The sequence below is a fragment of the Astatotilapia calliptera genome, chromosome 11, assembly GCF_900246225.1.
Source record: "Astatotilapia calliptera chromosome 11, fAstCal1.2, whole genome shotgun sequence".
NCBI classification, from domain to species: domain Eukaryota; kingdom Metazoa; phylum Chordata; class Actinopteri; order Cichliformes; family Cichlidae; genus Astatotilapia; species Astatotilapia calliptera.
In genome coordinates this window covers 29,004,878-29,029,376 of record NC_039312.1, presented here as the reverse complement: position 1 = coordinate 29,029,376, position 24,499 = coordinate 29,004,878, and the positions used below count along the sequence as shown (strand labels likewise).

General features: G+C 40.7%; 1 protein-coding gene across 5 annotated transcripts in view; it reads left to right on the top strand.

Annotated features, from left to right (window-relative positions):
- bbs9 (Bardet-Biedl syndrome 9) overlaps positions 1-24,499 on the top strand; it is a 183,924-nt gene that overhangs the window by 100,352 nt on the left and 59,073 nt on the right. For all 5 annotated transcript variants that reach the window (XM_026183623.1, XM_026183621.1, XM_026183622.1 and 2 more), the window contains 2 exons: positions 166-415; positions 9,637-9,747. In XM_026183623.1, the coding sequence (XP_026039408.1) occupies positions 166-415; positions 9,637-9,747 (361 nt within the window). The remainder of the gene's footprint in view (positions 1-165; positions 416-9,636; positions 9,748-24,499) is intronic.

The window sequence follows — 24,499 nt, the reverse complement described above, 5'->3', positions numbered from 1 at the left end:
TCATTGAGAGAAGAGTGTGCAAAGCAGTAAACAAAGCAAAGGGTGGCTGTTTTGAAAAATCTAAAATATTGAACATGTTTTGACACATTCAGTGAGAATCTACAATGTAAATAATCATGAAATGAGTGGTAGTGTATAAGGTAAGCTTCCTATTTCTTTCCACAGGGTTGGGAAGAGAGCTGTGATGCTGCCGTCTCCCACCTCCTACGGACCTGCTTGTCACAGAACCCCAAGGACCAGGCTACTTCTCTGGCGCAGACAGGAGGATCAGTGCTGGGCCTCCCCAGTGACACTGCCCGTCTCAAGAAGCACATCACCCTGCTTTGTGAACGAATCGGCAAAGGGGGGCGTCTCACCCTGGCCTCTGAGGCTAATGTCCAGGTCCCTGCTCAAGTCCAGAATCTCGCTGTTCCTGGTGAGTCATTGGTTTACTTGTCTACATTCCACTTAGACTGACTCAAAATTAGACTCAAAATTTCCTTTTTAATACATTTAGGATGGGATGAAGCGACCCTGAGCCATCTTTCAGTTATGCTACTAAATACTCAGGTTGCCGGGCTACTTCAAGGCCATTGCTGCTGTAAATTAGCACTGTATAAATAAAAATGAATTAAACTTAAGGTAACCCTATTTAAAGGTTGTTACTCTGCCTCTCTGTTGAGTTGTTGGTTTTAGTATTTTAGATAAATGCAACCATGGGATTATAGGATGGGAACTTCCCATTCATCATTTTAGTCAAAATACTTTAATTCTGCTGTCTCTTGCAGAAAACAAACAGTTCCAGCAATGTAAATACTGAAAGATCCAACTAAAGTATCAAAGAATTTGGGAGGGAACTGCATTGCTACCAGATTGCTGACTGAACAGTTTCAGTGGTAAAATCAGTGGTGTGTGTGTGTGTTGTAATCTGTGCATGTTATACTGTGTGCGTGCTGGTGGACAGCCTTGTAAGCTGGTCCCTTGGTGCAGATTTTAAGGCTCAGCAGGCAAAAACACGGACCCTATTCATTTAACACCTTACAGCCAACACAGAGACTCATATTTAAATGCATCAGTACACGCACCCTTGAAATAATATACACAGGTATGTGAAAAAAATAAGAAATAATACCACTACAAACAGGTATACATACACAGCTGCATAAGTTACACAGTGCAGGCACATGCATAAAAAATATACACTCACATAATTTTTGCGAGGTAGACACTCGTAAAATCATGCATATACATGCAAATACATAAACTCTTTCACTCAGGCACCTTATGGATCATTTACTCTTGGCAGAAGTTTTAAAGGACCTTTTGACAGATCATCAGTTACACTCTTCAAGCCCAACCCCTACTGCCTTTCTTACCTCCTTGTACTCTTCCTTCTCTTAACTCTCTTTTATAGTAAAAACCAAAATGTACACCCACCGGTCACTTTAGGTATTCTTTGCTACTATTGGGTTGGACCTTCTTTTGGCTTAATTCTTCATGGCACAGATTCAACAAGGTGCTGGAAACGTTCCTCAGACATTTTGGTCTATATTGACATGACATCACACAGTTAGTGTAGATTTGTTATCTGCACCTTCATGATGTGGTCCATTTCACCACATCCCAAAGGTGCCCTATTGGATTTAGATCTAGAGGCCAGAGCTTCTTGACATGGTGCTGGAAACAGCTAAAAGAAGATGGGTACGCTGTGGTCATAAAGGGATGGACTAATTAGCAACAATACTCAGGGGGCGCTGTGTCATTTAAACGATGCTCAGTTGGTACTAATGGTCCCCCATGCCCTTACAAAAGGAACAGCACCCTGAACTGTTAATGCAAGACAGGACGAATCCATGCTTTCATGTTGTTTATGCTAAATTATGACCGTGCTATCCGAGGCAGCAAAAATCAAAACAAATCAGCTCTTCTGCTCTTCAACAGTCTTCTGTTGGTAACCCAGTGCAAAGTGTAGCCTCAGTTTTATGTTTTTAGCTGACAAGATTAGAACCCATTGAGGTCTTCTGCTGGTTATTTGAGTTACTGTTGACTTCCTGTCACTTCTCAATCCCTTATCATTGGGTCAATAGATATATGTATTTACAGACAGACAAACAGACAACAGACAAACATCTTTTGCATGTTCAGTATTTTTTATGTCTAGTTCTGTTTGACCAAAACCAACCAAATTTAGTTTAAAATTGACAGTTCGATTCTTTTCAGTCAAGACATGTTCTGTCTTATAAAAAGAAGTGGTTAATTCCTGGAAATCTGCATATTTTGCTGGTGTGATTTATCAGTGAAGATGTGGCCTAATAGCATAGGGGACATGACAGTGCCTGGTGGTGCCAAATGGTTTTCCAGGACCATGTTTGCTTGTTTGCTTTTTATTTATGCACATTCTAGGGTCTAGGGACAACGCACTTTAATCAGCATAATTAATCAGTGTATGAATATGCAAGTCATAGCCGCAGTGTTTAGTTTAAATTCTTGTTCCCTTGCCAGATGTTAAATCAGCTCATTTGAGTTTACTGCAGAGTCAGTGCTGCTGACACTTACTGTCCAGCAGTTTTAAGGTAAACGTGTAAATGTGCATGGCCACATGAGGAAGTTGTAATCCTCCACCTACACCATGAGATTTGTGGATCCATTTGTTTTTGAGAATTAGTACTGTACTGTGTGTGTGTGTGTGTGTGTGTGTGTGTGTGTGTGTGTGTGTGTGTGTGTGTGTGTGTGTGTTAGAGAGAGAAACAGAGAAAGAGGTCTATAAAGTGTTAAAGGCATGTTTATAAGTGATTATAGTGATTACAGTAATTCGGCGCATAGTTCAGTGGAGCCGAAGTCGGTCAATAAAGTGTGTGTGTGAGAGAAAGACAGAGAGAGGAGAGAGTGAATGTGTTTGTATTTACGTTTTCTTGTCATGCGGTCTCTCCTTTCTCTTTTGGTCTTCTGCCAAAATTGACACAGATGTAGACACCACATACACACACACACACACACACACACACACACACACACACGCTGCACTGCAGTAAACAGGCGTTCGCTAACCCTGTCAGATGTTGCTTTTTCACCCGGCCGTAAACATGCACACTTGTTTACGTTTCCAACAACAGCGACAGCAACCGTTTTACTCCAAGACCACAGAAACACACACAAACGCATACACACTGAAATACCGCACAATAAGTCTCACTTCATTGGTAGGGAAACCCAACAAAACACACACACACACACACACTTCTAAGCACATTATCGTCTCTGCTTGTCTTTTCCAGAAGTATAGAGAAGGGAGGACCAGGTTTGGTTCATGCTGGTTGGTCAAATGCTCAAAATCTGGTTGAAGGCAAACTTTAAAATCTTCATGGATTTCATTTAAAAAATAAAATCTGTTGCAGTATGCAAAATGTATGAATGAGTTGAGCACTTAATGAGAATAGAGCCCATTTGGTCAATGGATAATGAAATATCTCTCTTGTAATAAATTCTTGTTCTGGACGTCACTTCAGCTACTGGAAAATTACAGGAGGTGGAACGGGCCGTGGAGTGGGAGCTCAGAGAAATCTGGTGATGCATATCCCATATACACTATAAATACTAGTATTCCAGTTACTAATTACCGGTTGCTATTTACACAGGCGGCAATGTTTAGAAACACAAACCAGCAGTTTTTTAAAAAGGTTAATCTAGTTTTACTGTAACCATTGATCTGACTTGTTCCACTGTATGTTTTGGTTTATTGGTTTCTGCGTACTGTAGTCTGTGAAGTATAGATCTAAATCTTGTAGTATAGTAGCATATGCAAGCCAGATATAACAATTACAGTATATCAATACATAAAGGACATATTAGGAACATTAGTATATTCCAACTGGGTGTGTAGTTTTATCTGGCTAACATGTATCCCACCGTATCTCTTGTTGTCTATATGTTTCTCGCTGCGTCATTTGACCTTGTGTCTTACCCTGATGACATCATTTGGACCAATTTGAAGCTTCAGCAGCTGTACTTTGTACACATACACACACCTGCTGAAATCAGGACTGTTTATCACATGGTTCATTAGTCAGCGCGCTGTCAGCATAGCTCTTCCTTCAGCTAAAGAGGTGTGTATATAGATGCCTGCTCCCACCCACACACATACATACACTATCTAAACAAGATGACAAGATGAAGAGTTATTTGACTGCATGAGCAATATTTTTTTTTCCACAAAAAACTCATTATTGTCGTCAATCCCATCTGTGTGCTATGTCCTGTTTATTCTGGTGGTTTCTTCACTGAGGAATCTGCAGTTCATCTTGTATATTAGTCTTTTTTTTAATCAATGGCTGATCTCTTGTTTATCTTATTCTGTTGTACACTGCTGTTGTTGTTTCTCTTCTCTTTTTACGTTATGCCCCATGTTTCACTAATGAATCAAACCCTGTTTTATTTCTAGCATTTAGCATTTTAACATCCTCACTTTTTTCTTTCTTTTACACTCCTCTCCTAATGAACTCAGAAGAGATTGCTTATATTCACAGTCCAGTTAAAGCAAGCAGACACTCTATACACACACACACACACACACACACACCCCTATAGCACAAGTGTGTCGCAGTTATTTTCACAGTGTTCCACTGGTAGCTGTGGTTTGGGGCCTGCATCTATTTTAGACTTAAAGAGAGAGGAAAAGATGGGCTGTGTTTGCATGAGCATGCACACACATGTATGTCTGTGTGTGCACGTGGAAGGTCAGAAGACACAGCAGAGATTGAACTACATGCACTGTGTGTAAGTGTAGGTCATGTTTTGTGTGTGTTCTTGTTCAGCTGTCTTTGTTCTCTTGCTGTGGTGTTCAAATTGAAGAGTTTTCCTCCACAATGCTATATATAAAACAGCAGAGTTCTATTTTTAGAAGAGATTGAACAGTTTACTGAAATTTGTTTAGTAATTCACACTTCGAGTTAGACTTTGTTTTTTAGGCAGAAAACTATAAGTATTCTTTCCTGAGCTGTTAAATATTCGTTGCCTAAAATTGCTTGTTTACATTTGTTTTTAGTTTTTAGTGATTTTATTGCAGTAGAAAAAAAATGTTTGCGGGAACGACTCATAATGGGGTTTTTTTTCGAGGTGCTTTTGCCGTACTCATATGTGGTTTGTAAGTTTAGACTGTGAAGACTAGACAAAAGATACCAGGTGTCTGATTCAAGCACACAACTTTTTTTAAAGAATCACACTTCCTGGATTTTGATGTGTGTTTTCAAAAGAATGTTGCTTTGAGGCTGTGTGTGTGCAGAAATGTGCAGGTCTAATGTACTGAACATTTATATATATGTGCGTACAATTATGTATATTGACGGGGGGAAGAAACGTAAAAGCCCACAGCCAAATTGCTGGTAACCACAGCGGCATAGTATCACCCCCATCTTCAAACCGCAGCCCAGAATAAAGCAGGAATGCACTGGTGTCTCCGTACTGCAAACCAAGAAAGAAATGTCTATTGAAAGCATCTTAACCCCTCAACCAAGCTGCCCAAACTGTTCCAAAACTGTCCTAAAGCAGCCCCAAACTGTCACAGACTGGCCCAAATGGTCCCACGCCGTCCCACAATGTCTCAAATCATCACAAAATGGCTTAAACTTTCTTCAAGCTGTCCTCAAATTGTTGTTAAGTGACCCAAACCATTCCCATATATATACAAACAGATCCACAAATGCTCAGATTGTCTCTTAGGCTGAACACATTTTCCAAACGTCCAAGACAATTTCCCCAACTATGTCTCCTAAACTTTTCTTGTACCTCCTAATAAGCGCTAAACTTCTATTTGTTTTGGGTTTTGGTTTTTTTTTCAGATTCAGGAGTTGTGTAGATATTTATTGTGTAAGCACAGAAAATAGAAGCTCCATTGTGTCTTTAACAGGCAGAAGAGCTGACCATGCCGTTCCCATTTGGGAATCCATTCAGAATGAAGTATAGATTATGATAACTGTTATTTATACTGCTAATACTACTCATGCTTACACTTTTTCTGCTATTGCTAGTAGTAGTAGTAGTAGTTATATACTTGTTATTATAGTTTGTGGGTGGCCTATCCAAACAATGATTAAATAGGCAGTCACATCTATTCTATATTCTATTGCTAGTCTAAATCTTAAGATTCTCTAAAACTGATAGCTCATCAAATGAGATAAATATAGACTAACTGTAACAGAGCACAACGTCACAACTCTAACCAGGTGGTATAATACCTACTATTTACAGAATGAGGGACAGGCTGGAATGTGTTGGAGGTCAGTGGTAAGAGACAGTCTGTGTGTTTCAGAGTAAGTTGCTCCAGAGGTGGGCTATTTCCTTACCTTATGTTGATGTGAGAATGAGGTTAAAACACATACACACACCCACAGATCCACACATTCCCCGTGAAATTGTAAGACAGCCTTAGAAAAACACCTTCCCAATTAAGAGTGAGGCATATCCCATTTCAAACAACTGGGAGTGTGTGTGTGCGTGTGTGTGCACGCCTCTCTGTGCATGTGAAGCCACAGGCTGTGCTCTCACCAAAGAGAACAAGATTGGCTTTAGAAAAGGCCAGGATAAATATTAGAGAGGACTTAGGATAATCTGCACTCACACATACTCACACAGATGTAGACTCGGTGGGGGAGATGGAGACACACACATTCTCAGACACCTTAAGGTAGACGCAATGGCAGACACACACACGCACACTCTGCTCTCATACATGCACAGACACACACACAAGACAAAGGAACAATGTGTGGCGTGCACATTAAATGAAAGTACCGTGAAACTGGACAGATTCCTCAGGGAGCCGCAGAAATGGGGAGAGAGGAAAGGATAATAGGAAGGAAGGAAGTGAACGAGGATCAGAATATGGGAGGATGAGAAATAAAGTTGGAAGGAGACAGAAAAAGAAGGGAACTGAAGAAAAGAAAAAGGGATGAGGAGTGGACAGAGAATGACAAAAAGAAGTAAAGGAGTGGAAAGAACGAAAGATCAGATGGCGACAGGGATAAAAAGAGGAAGAGGAGACAGAGAGGGGAGTAGAGGAATGAAGAAGCGATGAAGAGGAGACAAAAAGGGAGGGATGGAAAGGGAGGGGGAGGCTTGATGAGGAGACTGTGAGGTAGGACAGAGAGAGACAAGGCGTCCAATTCATCGGCCTCAGGAGCTCCCTAAATCCACACTGATCCATGGGATTCTAGCAGGGATTTCGTCACGCAGACACAATCACTCCTCTCACACATCCAGGTTCTCTCTCTCTCTCACACACACACACACACACACACACACACACACACACACACACACACACACACACACACACACACACTTTAAAACCTGATGTTTGATGCTGTTATTTCATTGCTACATTTACCTTTCTCTGAAACATCTTGAAAGATTTTGTTTATATTACATATGTTGGTGCAAATATGTGTTGGTCATATGCTGGTCAGATGTCTATTCATATTAATGTACAGAATTCACCTGCTTTTGCACATGTCTCAACTCTGTATATTTTTATATATTTTATTTATTGTTTACTCTATTTAATTTGTAAAATATGTGTACACACACACACACACACACACACACACACACACACACACACGTAGAAAAATATTTAGTATACACATCCAGAAATGCATATACTATTATATATTGTACATATATTTATTAGTTTCAGATGTAGCCATTCTTGTATTTTGCTTGTTTACATTATTGTATTTTGCACAACTCTGTTGCTTGTGAAGCTCGCACACAAGAATTTCACTCACATGTGCTGTACCAATGTACCTGCACATGTGATGTGACAATAAAAGTGATTTGATTTGATTTGATTTGACTTGGTACATTTACAAATGTAAATTTTCAAGAAAACGTATTGTTAAATAACTCTTGTTTCGTAGTTCACATTTGGTTTAGATTTGCATTTCTTTGTCTTTATGCTTTTAGTTTGTTGGTAGTTCTGGGCACTTTCAGTTTTGTATTCTGGCTCCTTTCTCTTCATGATTTTATTCTCAGTCCTGGTTCAGTCTCCTTTTATAATTTGCACTTACATTTCGTTTTCCTGCCCTCCTGTGTTTTCTCTGTCAAGTATGCATATTTGTTCTCGTGTTTAATTACTTTCCGTTTTATTTTGTTAGTCTTTTGTCTCTTATGCTTTGTATTTAGTTTTACATGCCTTCGCGTGTTTTCTCAATTAGTTTCAGCTGTCCTCCCAGGTGTCTCCTGTTTCCCCTCATCACCTTGTATTTATTCTCTCAGTTTGTCTCAGTTCTTTGTCACGTCCTCCCTCATTCCCCATAGTTTTGTGTATTTAAGCGCTGTGTTTCTCTGGTTTTTGGATGCCTTGTTTCTACTCGGAGTTTGTTCTGTATTTTGTTCAATTTTAGCATTAAAGCTGTCTCTCGTGTCCTGCATTCGCCTCCACCTTTTGCCTGCTACATAGCAGCAGGCCTACATAACGTTATTAACAATTCGGAATCATTATAAACCATTAGAAATGAAAATGCAAAAACAATGTTCAACTTATAGGAAAAGAATGCTAACGGTGACATCTTAAATATGGTATGAGTCCTGTCTCGTCAGCTACTTCCGCTGATTGTTATACATGTCTTTTCTGTTATTTGTAAATGTTGATTTAAATAGAAAACATAAGACTAAATAGCTTAATTATTACCCAATTGCTATGAAATGTGATTTGGTGCAACATTTTGTTACAGGTCAGACACTATAACACTTGGATTATTACCAATCATAGGGGCTTTAATTGGGTAACATATAAATGGCTTCTACAGGCCAAAGACATTAAATTGGTGGGGTTAGGTTAACTGGTGATTCTAAATTGCTGTCCAGGGTGTACCCCGTCTCTTGCCCTAAGACAGTTGAGATGGGCTCCAGCCCCCATGCGACCCTGAATTTGATAAGCGGAAAAGGATGGATGGATGGATAAATTAAGATGGAAATGACTGAAAAAAACAGCCACACCCATCGTTTGCAGCAACCACTTGCAGAGTTTTATGTTGATAATCGTTCATTGGACAAAACATGCAAATTTTTATATGTATCACATGTACACGAACATTCAAACATTAGGTTGGATTTACGTGCATAAAAATGATAGTACATTCCCTCGATCATGCAGTTTGTGGATACAAATACACAGAATAACTGCAATGTATTTGAAGTAAATATTTTGATCGATTGCAATATAGATATTACAGATCTGTGTACCCTAGGCAGTATATGGGCTAGATTTCATCAAGTTTGAACATGTTGTCTAGGGTTAGGAGTTTGGGAAAAACATGCAGACATACTTATGCTTTTAATGTGTAGGGAAGGATTAGCTACTTTGTATTTAGAACACATTAGTTACTAAGTAATGAATGTAATGAAATAATATAGGAATTCCTAGTTATTCCATACATTGACAATCTAATCAGGACCGCAACTGTGCTGCTCCTTGGATACAAAGATTTATGTTGTTCTGGCAACCCAATGGCTTTGCAGCTCAGAGGATCAAAACTGAAAGCAAACTTTATCTTCACAGACACTGTGTGTCATAACAATGTGTTTTTAAGAAAAAAAGAAGGAAAAAAAGACTTGTTGAACTTATTTTTGTAATGATTTTCCTTCATATCTTTCACTCAGGAGGTGTTGAGCCCATAGCAGAGCTGGCTGGTGATGGGGAGGAGATTGAAGTTCCACAGGAGGCGACCAAGTTCATTAAGAAGAAACAGCCATCTAAGAAAACCAAGAAAGGTAGGATCACAAACTCTATTTCCTTCTTTTGTCTCTTTATTTGGAGCTGGATATTCTCCAGCTCTTAGGCTCATCCGTGGCTCTGCTTCTTCTTGTCACACTTCCAAGCAGCCCATATCATCCCAGCAGTACATCCGCTGCATTGCTCCCAGTTTTTTACTGAATCCTAACCGGAGGCCTGACAGTGATATCTGTTCTCTGTCTGTCACACTGTTGTAATCCACCTCTGTTTTCCTCACAGCATCATGCGCTTTCTCATCTGTTATTTGTATGTAACGCTTTGACTGCTGTTGGCTCGTGGTCTGGAGAATCTGCATGGTTTTGATTCTGATCTGTGCCAAAAGATCAAATCAAACAGCAAATTTGGTTCTTCGGCTACAACACAAATAACTGTGCTTCCTTAGGTTTGTTGATTGTTTCTGTTTAAACCTGTCTCGCGCAGTTTTGTTGGTGTGACTTACAGTATGGGCAAAGTTTTAGATTAATGCTAACAGCTAAATCCTGGCTGGCCTTCTTCCATTGCTGAATTGCTTACAGCAGGCAGTGGATTTATATTTTTTTGAAAATGTACTAGAGAACAGTTCCACCAGACTGGCAGGTAAGGTTTTGATCCTGGTTATAAAACAAAAGTCTGGAGTGTCTCTTTCAATCAGAATGATTGGGAAACCCCCCCCCCACATTATGACAGGAGATGTTAGATCATGTCCATCTGGTTTACAGTTACCAGGACTTCACTCTCATTTTGTGCTGGGTGTTGGTTGTATTAAGTTTTCACTTTCTTTCCATCCTTCTGGCTCGGCTCTGAGTCTGTTCTTCTATCTATGAGCCTGCACAGGAAATATCTGATTAGAAGAGAAGATATGTGGTCTTGAGTAGAGCTGTGTATTGTGACTATATTTATTGTTCTAATCAAGTGAGTTCTCCTTTCATTCTCTTCCTGCGATTCATCATCCTTTTATTTCTTTTCATTCAAGTTTTTTTCTTCTTTCCTTTCCTCTCTGCTTTTTTCCCCTCTCTCTGTTACTTACCAAATTAGTTTAATCTGCGATGATATAACACATCATTTGAACCCACACAGAAAGACACTGGCCTTAACACAAAAACAATAAATACATATTGTTTCCGAGCTCCTGCCTTTGTCACACATACATATACACACACACATGGACCCACATACCCAGCCTCCTGCCAGAAAGGGGCTTCTGGTTTGCATTGAGTACAAATCCGAGTTTTATGACAGTTTGTCTTTTCTAAACCAGGGTGGATAGATTCTCTTTGATGAGCTCTACTTTCGTTAGCGGTTGGGGTGGACGTGTGTGTTACCGTGCACGTACGTGTGCACGCGTGCGGTTAATCCACTCAGGCGTCACCGCTAATGAGAAGGGGAGGTGTGGGAGACACCGAGAAGGCGACACAGGGATCATTAGATACCCACACATATACATACAGTACAGCTATACACACTCACGCACGCTGACACACACACGCACACGCACAGCCAGCATGTTTGTCAGAAGTCTGTGCTCTCTGAGCTTAGATATATGGCTTTCAGGCACACAAGGGGGTAGATGTTGAGGGTATGATATGCCTTTGTTCTTAAATGTGTTTCGGCACTTTTTAAGTCTTGAAAATTCAAGTCTACCATAAAGGAATTACAATCAAGAAATATATAAATATTACAAATAAACATGTATTTTTGTTTAGAGACTTTAACAATTTCACCTTACTAATTGCAAAAATTACAACGACAAAAAAAAATATCCAACAGTTGCATTAATTTTGAAATGATGTGACTTAAAGAAAAAAAACACTTTGGTAAACTGCAGCCTAGGAATGACTAAATGACTTAAGCAGATCATTTATATTTCCTCTAAATATTTCTTTCCCATCATGAATGCACTCTTTCCTCAACGAAGGTTTCTTTAATTACTTTATTTATGTAACCCCTCAAACCTCACCAAAATATGCATGTGACATAAAATCTCATTGTATTTTAAAGAAATACTTGGGATCTGCTTTTTTCATTAATTGTGGTTACATGTTTAAACTAAACCAGCTTTGCTGTCTTTGAAATGTGCCAGCTAAAAGCATATAGGCACTAAATTAGACTAGAAAATGTCTGTGTTCTCTCCTGTCCTCAACCTGGAGCAACAAAGTTTTTTTTTCTTGCTTTTGTGAGCCTGTCTGATAAAAGTGCTCACTATTTCACAAATGTGATATCTGTAAGTATCAGTATATTGAATTACTATATTGCATTTCAATGAGCCAGTGGGAAACTGTGAGTAAATGAATCAGGAAATACTGATGTGAGATTTTATGACTGTAAGCAACAACCCACAGTTACCAGCTGTGTGTGGACTGGAGCCCAGCAGGATCAGAGGTCACTTGCAGTGGCGATGCACCCTGCTGCCGCCAACCTGCTGCTCCGGAACAACTGCTCATTTTCTGAAAGCAGTATAGCACTTGTAATATTGCATTTATTAGCTGCACTGAGCTCATATTGTCTGTCTGATGAGCCAGAGGTTTTATATCAAAACAGAGACTTAACAGTGCTTCCCTTCTGTGGCTTTCTCTCTTTCTCCCTCTCTCTCTCTCTCTCTCTCTCTCTCTCTCTCTCTCTCTCTCTCTCTCTCTCTCTCACACACACACACACACACACACACACACACACACACACACACACACACACACACACACACACACACACAGACACACACACACACGTCACTTTTGCCAGACATGATTGAAAAAAACAAAATGAAAATGATCCCCAATTAGTAATGTTTGTCATGGAAACCTCCACAGCAAGTCTGTGGTTTGCGCTTAAATTGAGAAGAGGAAGGAGGGACGAAGGGAATGAGGGAAATGATTTAGGGAAGAGAGGAAGGGGAAAGGAGGGAGTGGGGGGGGGGTTCCATCATGTCCAGACTTGTCCTGTAGCTGCCACTCCTCCTCCTGATCAGACAGAAAGACAGAGGGAGAAAATAAGAAACAGCAGTGGCTTGTAAAGCCCTTTCACATAATAATGTGATTGTTTATTAAACTTTGGAGTGAAAGTCTCTGCAGTCTGTTGGTGTTGCTCAAGGACATTTCAGCATAGAGGATGTTTCCATGTTTAAAGGCTTAACTCGGGAAAACACTGCCTGCAATTCACTATAACAATTCACTGTGCCACCACAAAAACTAATTTTGTTAGCATCATGCTTAAGTCGTTACAAGATTATTTTTTTATGCTTCATGCACAAGCCTACATGAGGTTTTGAGTGTTTATTCTTCACATCCTTGTTTTGTGTTGAGTCAGTGACCTTTGTTTCTGTCAGCTCGTATAAATAAGATGATGCTGAAAACAAACACATGGCACAAATAAACATAAGGTTTCTTTCTCTTTTTTTTTTTTTACCCAAATATGAACTTTACCAATGACCATTAATCTTTCAGTACTGCCTTGTGCAAAAGCAGATAATTCAGTTTATTTGTCATAGCCACTAGTGCTTAGAAAATAACCTGAAGCTGAGCGTCCTTAAAACAAAAGAACTCATAATAGACTTCAGAAGGCTCAGACAGGTCCACTCCCTTCTCATTATAAATGGTGAATGGGTAGAATCTGTCAACCTTCGTTTCTGGGCAGATCTTACCTGGACCCACAACAGCAATGCTCTGGTAAAGAAGGCCCAGCAGCAGTTGCACTTCGTGGATTCCTGGTTGTTTGATACACATGAGCCATAACTGAAACACGAAGGCGGCTCAGAGGGTAATTAACACCGCCAAAAAAGGTCATTCACTGCCCTCTGCCACCCCTGGAGACTATCGCCAGATCCTCCCGTCTCAGGAAAACCAGGGCCATCGCAGGTGACCCCCCTGCACCCCCGCCCACAATCTGTTTGACCCGGTCGGTGCCTCAGGCTAGTCAAGTTCCACACCTCCACCTGTCAAACAGCTTCTTTCCCTGGGCCTTTCTGACCGTCAATAACCACTATCACCCCACACCCCACCCATGCCCACCAACCTCACCAATCTGAGCCATGGTCTGAGTTACCCTCATCACTCAGGTCACTCACACATACTCTAGTCAGACCAAGTCTTTTCTTTGCACTACCTATTTATTTCTGCTGTCTACTATCTATATTTTATTCTGACACAGTTGGTGTGGAGCACCAACTATTCAAGAACACAATATTGTATTGTATTCTGTTCTATTCTATTCTAAATTTTACATCACTTGGTGGCTGACCTGGAGTAAATACTGTATCTGTGGTATCAGATGTGCCATCTGCTTATTACATATCATGCCAGTATATTGGTGATCTTCTGTCAGTGGTTTATGTCTGGCCCAACACGTACAGTAGTATTTTTGTCTTATGGTGGCAAAATGCCAAAACTGCCTTTGGGTAGAAAGGCTAGCTCGTAAATCCCATAAAACTAAAAAGCAGGGTGGTAGAGAACAACTCAGCTTAAAGCCCACATGATGCAGACAAAGACACACACAACTACCTCCGTCTTCCGCCTACCTGTCTATGACTTAAAAGTAATTAGGCACTGTGCCAAAGCCCACACTACACACAGGCCTTTCTGTTAGAGTGCATGGCAGCCGGAAAGCACATTTGGTTGACTTGAAAGGCATCAAAAGGCATCTGAGAGCAGGACAGAGGAGGAGAGAGAGGGTGAGAGAACAGTGGAATAAACTCTCTTTCCTTTCCTTGAAAAGGTGGGATGAAAGAGAGATGAAAGAGAGAGTGTCTACCTTCTTCTCTTTCCTGGTGCTGCATCTTTTTTTGTTGTTGCTCTGCTGCTCCACCCCTAAAGCCCACCTGGGATCACAGACATGATCCAGAGCAAGGACACACACACACACACACACACACACACACACACACACACACACACGCACATATACACAAATGACAACTTGTAGGCACATACAACCAACTAGGAAGCTATATACAGATTGTGTGAACACACACATGCATTTTTACATATCTTTCTTTATTAGAAGAGGAGATTGGACTTGAACTCAGCCCTAACTGTGAGTTCGGTCTCTTACCTCATTTCTCTCCTCGAGTCAGTAGAGGATTCATTAGGTACAGTGTCAGTCTGTGGTCATTGATCTTCTTTAGCCACACCATTATAGATTTATGTTATTAGCAGCAGCAATTAGCAACCATGATAGGGCCTTGACCTTTTTTACTCAGATCTTCAGAAATCCTGGATGTGTATACTGCCATCAAACATCAGCCCTTAACTCCCACAATCATTAGCGTGTTCTATTGGTTATCGATAAAGGTCATTCTGGCATGTCAGTATTGCTTGTGCATCTGGCAGTTTGCATTACCTATTTACTTTCACCCCTTTGAATGTACTTTCTGTATTAGCTTGAAAAGGTTTGTCGATTATGCCTTGAATCCAGATAAAGGCTGTTGCACATTATTGACTCTTTGTAACAGTTAGAAAGAAACAAAAACGAGTGGAAAGAAAATCTGCATTCACACATGAGGTCTGGACAAAATCCAAATCATGTTGCTCTTTCTCACATGTAGAGCACAACAAGGGATTTTCCATCTTAGATGGATTCCCACTATAGGACACTTTACTCCCACTCACTGTGTGAATTTGTGCTGAGTTTGAATCCAGTCGGTCATTACACAAGGGAGCTGCAAGATAGAGTTCATTATAATTTTTGTCATCCTGCTGATTTAGACATTTGTATTCCTAATAATGTCTGCATTGCATTTGTGAAAACCCCTACAGATGAGACAAGCGGATGAATCAGCCTTCAAGGTTATCAGTCATGTAAAATTCCCAATGAAAGGTACCCTGTTTCAAACAAGACATCCTAGTAAGTAAACACAATTAGCATTTCCCTGTGTTCACATCATCTAAAGAACTGTGAAAATGTGTCTAATAAATCAGCAATTCAAAAATAAACAAAACAATGCACACATCAAAGACAGCAAATGCGTTTCTTTGTACTTTGCAGCTGAGCAGCTCAATATTTTAGTCAACATTTCATTGCTTGGCTCATCAGCAAGATGTGTTGACAGGAAAACAAGTAATGTTCAATTCAGAGATGTTTTGAAGCTCTTTTATGTGATGATTTGGAACAGAAAAGCTTGTAATCCACACGACTATGTGAGTCTTTAGTTTTTTGGCACATAGTGTTCTTGTATTCACACACCGAGTTGGCCATGCTCCATACCTTCATCGCCGAGGTCGCTGCAAGGTGCTGTTTGTTGGTAACCCCTGAAATAGATGTTGGACACCAGATGTCAAGTCAGCCATGAAGAGGCTGAGGAAATAATCCTCCTGTGCTTAGTTAGGTTGTGGGAATTTGTGGTGGCCAACAGGTAGGGGCAGGTTAAAGGTAGTGCAGTTTTGGCAGTAGCTGAAACAGACTTTTGGTCATCCTCAAAGCGATTCAGGCAAGTTGTCAGGTTGCTAAGGAGAGGGAAGGGATGTTCTGCCCACATGTTGCAGTCAGGCTAAAGTGCTGCTTAACTCACATGGGGGCGTAGTTAATCACCGACAAGAATACCTTCTGATATTGTATGCTGAGGTACTGTACTCTTTTGTATAATATATTATACTGAGATCTCCTCAGTTCTGCTTAATCCCATCCTGTTTGTATAACACTGGACCACCACACAGATCAGACAAGCATCAACCTCTTCGGGGCTCTTGAGGCAGTCAGAGTTTGCCCAAGCAGTAGACTTGTTGATTGTTGATTCTGAGAGACCTCTTCGGGGTCTCTCAGACCCCGAAGAACACCCTGAGAGACATGGTCAAACGCCATGTCTCTCAGGGTGTTCTGTGGTCTGTGCTTCCAGACTTTTAAGGTGTCGGACTTCTTACAGGTTATTCATACCTTGTAAAACCATAGTGAGAGCATGGCTGTCATTACCAACAATAAGTCTGTATTTTCTGAATTCTCTCAGGGCTGCTCTTTGTCACCTGAATTTCTAGGTATAGCCAAAGGGTGGAAGGGTTGGCAGACTCAATATTCTGTCTTTTCTTTTTGTGGATGATGTGATCCACTTCATTTGAGTGGTGACCTCCAGCTTATGCTGGGGTGGGTTGCAGTAAAATGAAAAGTGGTGGGGATAAGACCTAGCACCTCTAAATCATTGTAACTATCTGTTGTGGCAAAGAGAGAAAGCAGGGGCAGGTTAAGGGTAGTGCAGCTTTGACTGTAGCTGAAACAATAAAGTTAATGATTTACTGGTTAGTCTTCGTACTATCACTCATGGCCATGAACTTTGGAAAGTGATTGAAAGTATAAGCAGAAAATGAGTAGAATTACAGTTTGCTCATCAGCAACTTTTGAGTATGTAGGTGTCTATATTTAGGAATTTAATTTTCAATAGTTTCAAGGTGGTTTCAGGTCTTGTATATGATTCACACAACATGTGAATAGCTCAGGTGGCAGAGCAGGTCAGCCACTAATCAGAAGGTCGGTAGTTCGATCCCAGGCTGCCTTCTGGCTGCATGCCAAATATCCTTGGGCAAGATACTAACCCCATGGTGGTGGTCAGAGGGCCCGGTGGCGCCAGTGTCCGGCAGCCTCACCTCTGTCAGTGTGCCCCAGGGCAGCTGTGGCTACAATGTAGCTGCCATCACCAGTGTGTGAATGTAAAGCGCTTTGGGGTCCTTAAGGACTAGAAAAGCGCCATACAAATGCAGGCCATTTACCATTTACCAAATGATACTTCCACCGAATTTACATGCAGACAGATGAATAAATCTACGCAAGCATACGCATCCATTGCAGCTTCCTTCCCAAGTAAGTTGTGTTGTCAGCGACAGAGTGACGCCACGCAGGTAATGAAACTTGTAGTGGCTCAGTGAGAACCAGTGTTAAGAAACCAGAGGAAACTTGTACTAACATGGCTGAAATACACAGTCCTGCTGTGTCAATCTGTCTGTCAGACTACAGAAGCACGGTGAACAGAGCTATCAACTTACTGTCACACAGGGTGGCTGCTACTCACATCCAGAAGCTGCACACACATGCACACATCACTCCCAGCAGGCAGGTTTCCTCATCCTGAACAGGATTCTCTGGGGCTGTGGCCAGAGTTTCTGACCCAAGGATTTCTGTTGTAGACGTGTTCACGGTTGTTGATGGGTGTGACAGATAGAGGTCTGGATTCCCAGCTCACCCCCCATGAATAAAAACACAGACAGAAAATGAGCCCTTGTCTGGCCTTCCATACACACACACACACACACACACCAGGGTTAATGTTAAGTGTCCTTACAGATGGAAAGTAAAATATGTGGCTGATGACTCTAGCCTTGAATGTTGGATGTGCATGTGGAGATGAAGTATGTGTCAGTGTAAATGTTTAATGGTGTTTATGGTCTGTAAAAATGGGTGTGGTCATTACTCAAGTTAAAACCTCTAATCTGTGGGTAAGGAAATGCATATTGCTTGGGGGGCACATGTTTTATAAAGTTACAACTTTATGAGCTTGTTAATTATTGCCACTGGTGACGGACACTATGATAGCACATTAATCATCCTCCTTGCAGTCTGATTTACTCTTTGTATATGTGTATAGATTAGTAAATTAGTTACATGAGAGCAGATTATCCAAATGTAAAATGTCTTGCTTAACTTTCCATTTTTGATTTTTAAGATTTCATGTTATGTTTTTAAATTCTTTAGTGGGTTGGCACCAAAATGTCTTACTGATCTCTTAACATAGTATGCCTCTTTGAGATCACTGAGGTCTGCTGACCAGTTACTCCTCCATGTCCTAAAGACTGGACTTAAGAACATGAGGAGATCAGCTTTTCAGCCACAGAAGCTGTATAGTGAGTTTGGCTGATGTTAGTGACAAGGTGACTGTGGGGGAGGCAGGTTAAGACCTAAACAAAGGACTCCAAAAGCACCAAGTAAAACTCAAAAAACACTTTATTGCTGAAGCTTACAAAGGGAATATGACAAAGTCCAGGAATGAATGAATAAACTTAAGGAATCTAACTAGGAACACACGAAACAAAAAGCAGACAGTCTAGAGAGGGAATACACGTCAAAGGGCAAGGGAAGCCTGAGACAATATATACACACCACACAGTAGTTAATTACAGGAGATGGAAAACACCAGGGAACACAGCTGACTGGAATCTGACTAAAAAGAGCAGAGGTAAACACAACACACAGGATGAGGAAATAAAACAGAAAATAACAAACAAAGACCAGGACTAAGATGTGAACTTGACACAGTTACAGGAGATACATAAACATGGAAACATGACTGACTGGAGAAACAGAAGAGGATCACAAAAGATGATAACTAAAGATTACATAACCTAATGAGGAACACAGACTGAAGCACAAGCCAACATTATACTGATAGGACTGGATGCTGAGCTACATCTCAAAATCCAAAGGGAAAAAATCATTATCTCACAGAAAACTCAAAACATCACAAAACTCTAAATGCTGGGTTAGGACCGTGACAGTTGGCATGAGTGGCCACCTTGCACATTATTAAAAATACACCTTAAAACTAATTTTTATTCTTGGCTTTCAACCCAAAGTAAGAGTTGACACTTACTTAAATGGTTGTTTTTTTTTTTAATCCGTTTGATATATTTATTGATGTGTGTGTGTCCATGTGTGCATAGTGCATCTGATATTTTATTATATAACCCTCCTTTTATCTATACAGTTCTGTGGTTAGCTTTGTTGTTTTAAATGTGCTTCATAAATAAGTAAAATTAGATTGGAAATTTTTAAATATTGTTACAGTGGTGATTACTTGTTTTTAACATGAATGTTTGGGGTCTTTTTGTTGTCTGTAAGCACAGCCACGATCAACCACCTACTATTCAAAACTTCTGCTTCCAAGGAGCAGCCAATCAATTTTTCAGTTCAATTTAATTTTATTTATATAGTGCCAAATCACAACAACAGTATTGTACAGTAGATCCTACAATAATAGATACAGAGAAAAACCCAACAATCATATGACTCCCTATGAGCAAGCACTTTGGCGACAGTGGGAAGGAAAAACTCCCTTTTAATGGGAAAAAACCTCCAGCAGAACCAGTCTCAGGGAGGGGCGGCCATCAGGGTTTTAATAGTTTTGCAATTTTCATTAGTCTTTATTTTTATTTAGTTTTGACTTCAGATTTTCAATTTTATATCAGTTTTAATTAGTTTTTACCAGTTGTTTGCTAGTTTAGTTTAGTTTTAATTTTTTTGAAAATCCTTAGTTTCAGTTTAGTTTTGATTAGTTTCAGTTATAGTTTTAGTTGTGTTTGCAATAATTAAGTGTAACAAAATCCCAGTTTCATCATATCAGTCATTCTCTTCTGCTTATCCTTGGGTATGTTGCTATTCCAGCTACCATACCCTGCACCCTGGACAGGTCGCCTGTCTGTCACAGGGCTAACACGCAGAGACAGACAACTCACATTCCCACCTATGGGTTCTTTAATTAAATAAATAAATAAATAGGGAAGATGAACAACCATTGATACCAGGCAACGATAAAATGTATGTCTTGGCCCCAATGAGACTATTAACTCTTGCAGCACCGGGTGTTCATAATTTTGGTTCAAGTGAATTGATAAACTTTTTGAAGGCAATTGACTCACACAGTTATGTAGATATCCCAGACCTGTTGTCTCGGGATGCATCACGCTGCCTTGCCTGGGGTTAGCGTCTGTTTTTGGGGATGAGGGTTGAGTGTGCTCCCTTACCTTCTCAAGGTAAGCTAGTTTAGCCTTCTTGTGTGAGCTTTTCAAGTGCACTTTAAGGTTTGTGGGATTTTTTCCCCTCATAATTTGTCTCTTTCCACTACAAGACACTTGCTTTATCCAAAACACAGTCATATTCAAAATAATACCAAATTGGACTCTGGCGCTTTCTCCCGACTTTTCCTGACATGATTCTGCGCGTGGACGGAGCAGCAACACAGACGACTCGACTAACGTACTGCCACCTGCTGGCATAATGAGACAGCAAGAAAAAAATCTGGAAACTAAACTTCATTTTCACCCTTGACTATTGTATGACACGCACACATCAATGAAAACTAAACACATTTTTGTTATAAATTCAGTTAATTTTAGTTAGTTTTGTGAACACTCATTGCAGTTTTGGTTAGTTTTCCTTTTTTTATTTTTTTTTTATTTCCGTTAACAAAAATGTTTTTTCACTTCTAGTTTTCGTTATTTCGTTAGTTTTCGATAACGATAATAACCTTGGCGGCCATCGACCGGTTGGGGTGAGAGAAGGAAGACAGGATGAAAGACATGCTGTGGAAGAGAGACAGAGATTAATAATGGGTATGATTCAATGCAGAGAGGTCTGTTAATACATAGTGAGTGAGAAAGGTGACTGGAAAGGAAAAACTCAATGCATCATGGGAATCCCCCGGCAGCCTACATCTATTGCAGCATAACTAAGGGAGGATTCAGGGTCACCTGGTCAAGCCCTAACTATATGCTTTAGCAAAAAGGAAAGTTTAATTTTTTTTTTTTTTTTTTTTTTTTTGCCTGTCCCGTTTGGATCTTTAGCCATCAGAGTTGTTGTCTGAAGGCCAAAAAAGATGCCAAACAGATTTACTTTACCAAGTGGATCATCATGGCCTTGACATATTGGTCCATTCGATTGACCTTTATTATAATTATGTATTTATTTGATTTGATTTTCGGTTGTTACCGACGGGACAGACATGACTGGGGGATAGGACAGGGAGGAAGAATGAAAGAAAGAGAGGGAGAGAAAGAAAAATAGAGGGGAGAAGAGATGTGAGAAATGGGGGAAGAGAAAAAAAAAGAAAAACAAACAAAACACCTGGATCACCTCTATGGAGATAAAAAAAAAAATAGAAGAGAAAACAAACAAAAAAGAGTAACATAACAAACACAACGCCATCACAATAAACTAGTTAACAGTAGATAACAGTAGATGCTAAATATTACATGTTATTGTGCAGCACGCAAGATTGACAGCGCACAATGTGCTTTCACGTAGCAGCCAAGAAAGGTGTAGCTTGTGTCTGTGAACACCTGTGTGGATCAGCACGCTTGTATTCAAAAGGTTTCTCCATGTAACGATCTGCTAGGGAGTGTGGGGCCATAGCCCCATGCCCCAGGGCATGAAGCAGGTATGGAAGAGATCCAGGCCCCAGACATCCAGAGGCCCCAGAGTACGAGGACCCAAGGAGGACCACCACAGGGGCAACCGTGCCACCCTCCTGGGAAAAGCCGAGGAGAGCCCCAAACGAGAGGTCACCCAGCAGCCACGGAGCAGAGGCCAGAGGGGGTTGCAGTGACGTGCCCGCGGGCTCTCCTGGCAGCCAGCTGTGCCAGAGAGGACCGAGCCTCAGGCCCAGAGGCCTGAGGGCACCCCACCCCCCGGAAGAGGCCCAGCCACAGGCACCAGGCCCCGCCAATCAGCCACCAGGAGTGAGTCGGTACATACATGAGCGCCCAGCCCCAGACACCAAGAACCACCAACACACCAACGTCTAAGGGGATCAGCCACTGGCAGGGAGTGTGGTGAGGAGAGATAGGCCTCCATACCTCGGAGAGCCTGAGATATTCCCAGAGAGGTGGAGTGTAAGACCCAACCTATAGACACAGACGAACAGGCCTAATCTTAAAAGTAGAGATAGTGTCTGTCTCCTGAATCCAAACTAGAAGCTGGTTCCATAGAAGAGGGGCCTGAAAACAAGGCTCTCCCTCCAATTCTACTTTTAAAGACAGTTGGCTTATGGGGGGTGGCCTTAAGAGGAGGCCAGCTAATTCGGATCGATTTGGTGGATGAACGACGGACTACACCAAAGCACATTTTAACAATATATAGCAATATAACAAGCCGAGTAATAACAGTAGTAAAGTTACTGCAAAGAACTACAAAATCTGAATATTTGAAAGTTAGAATGAATTGTTTAGGCCTCCATTATCTCCTTTATGGAAAGAGCAAGACATTGTGGAATGTGTGCAAATGTCTGTTTGTGTTTGTGCACATGAGCGACTGTGTATTTGTGCATAAAACCTGCAGCAGATTCACTGCAGTTCTTCTTACACTTGTTTCGTGTCATCCCATAATGCAAATTGAGGTTAGCAGTGTTCCTATTCCTGCCAGCACAACCAGTAACACAGCAAACTGGCCAGACCTGTGACCTGTCAGCCAAATTCACCATGACTTAAAAGATGAAAACATTTACGATTTGCATGCAAACCAGTGATAATAATTCAGCTGTGGATTGGTTCTGGTACTTTGCTGGAAGAAAAAAAAATTCCCCTTCTGTGTTTTTAGATTTAGAGGCACGTTGGAGTGCCACAAGAGTTTATATTTTTGCCTAATCGGGGGTTACATGGCATTTAAATTAGTGTGGCGTGTTCACTAAATTACAGCTGGGTTTTAAACGCGTGTCCCCGAAGTCAAACATGTCAAATGGGTGTTCTCAAAATAAAACTGCTTTCTTCCCTTATTCCAAATCATCACGTGTGTGCTCCTCCAGTCCAGCTTGGTGTTGTTTGTGAGCTCTACACATCCAAATGTTTGTCAACCAATTTAACGTCCAATCTTCCGCAGTTGTCAGTTCCTAGAACTATAGTGTAAGTCCCTCATATCCAACTCGGGAATTCATTTGAACCTCAATCAGATTCTCTCTTTCCCAACAAAAACTCCTACATTTTCTTGATTTCCTGTTTTTTAACATCTTGATAAAACTATATTTAAAACTATTCTTAAATTTATTTTTCCAAGGGTCAAATGTAAACCAAAGTATGAAACCATCTGTCATCAAAATACCCATCAAAAGGCTACAAGCGTTTCCTTTTAGGCAACATTTTTCTCAGGTTATTTAAAAAAGCCAGAGAATTAAGAGAAAACATTTCCAAATATGTTCATTTAGTTTCCTCACCAAAAATGAGGGTTTATTTATGAAAAAAGTGAAACCATATCTGAGGTCACTGTCAGAGATAAGAAGCAATTGCAGAAGGAACAGAGACTCCCCTCTTTGATCCTAACTGCACAGGAAAGAAAGGTCATCCCATCATCGCTCTGACCTCTTGTCTGCTTTTAATCTCCAGGCTTGTAACTTGTCAACAACATTTTTAGGTAGCAACATTTGCTCTTATACTGTAACTCCTAAGCTTACGCATGCCAACAAAATCCCCACCGCATGGCTATCAGACCATCTCATGAGCTATTTGTTGGCTGCGGTTGTGTTGACGGAGCACTGATGAGATGCTTGGCTGTTTAATGTGTATGTAATGTTCCACTAATGTCTCTGCAGCAGCTTTATCTGATATGCTATTCCTGGTCAGAAGCTAATGCTCGCAGATATAAATGAGGACGCTGTTCCAAATATTTGTTGTTTGGTCGGGTACCAGGTTGGACTAATGCATATGGCCTTGTTGGACCCTGTAATGGAAAGTTCAAGAGTTTTAAGCCTTTTAATAGCCATTAAGTCCTGTCATTGACCTTGTGTTGGGATAGCTCATTCAGTGGTATTTGTGTTGGAGATGGTGATAAAGTTCTGTAAAAGCAGGATTCTGGAGAGTGTCTTGAAGCTTTTTTTTTTTCTTTTTTTTTTTTTGGGGGGGGGGGGGGGGGGGGGGCTCTGCTAAGATGATGCAAAGAACAGCTCAATTAGTTTCTCATGCAGTAATAAATCGTATGCTGCTCATTTAGATGGAAAAAAAATGTCTCCTGGCATTTCTCATTTCTTATCACAGCCTACTGATACAGTAATACATATTAATAAAATGTGAGACTGTCAAAAAA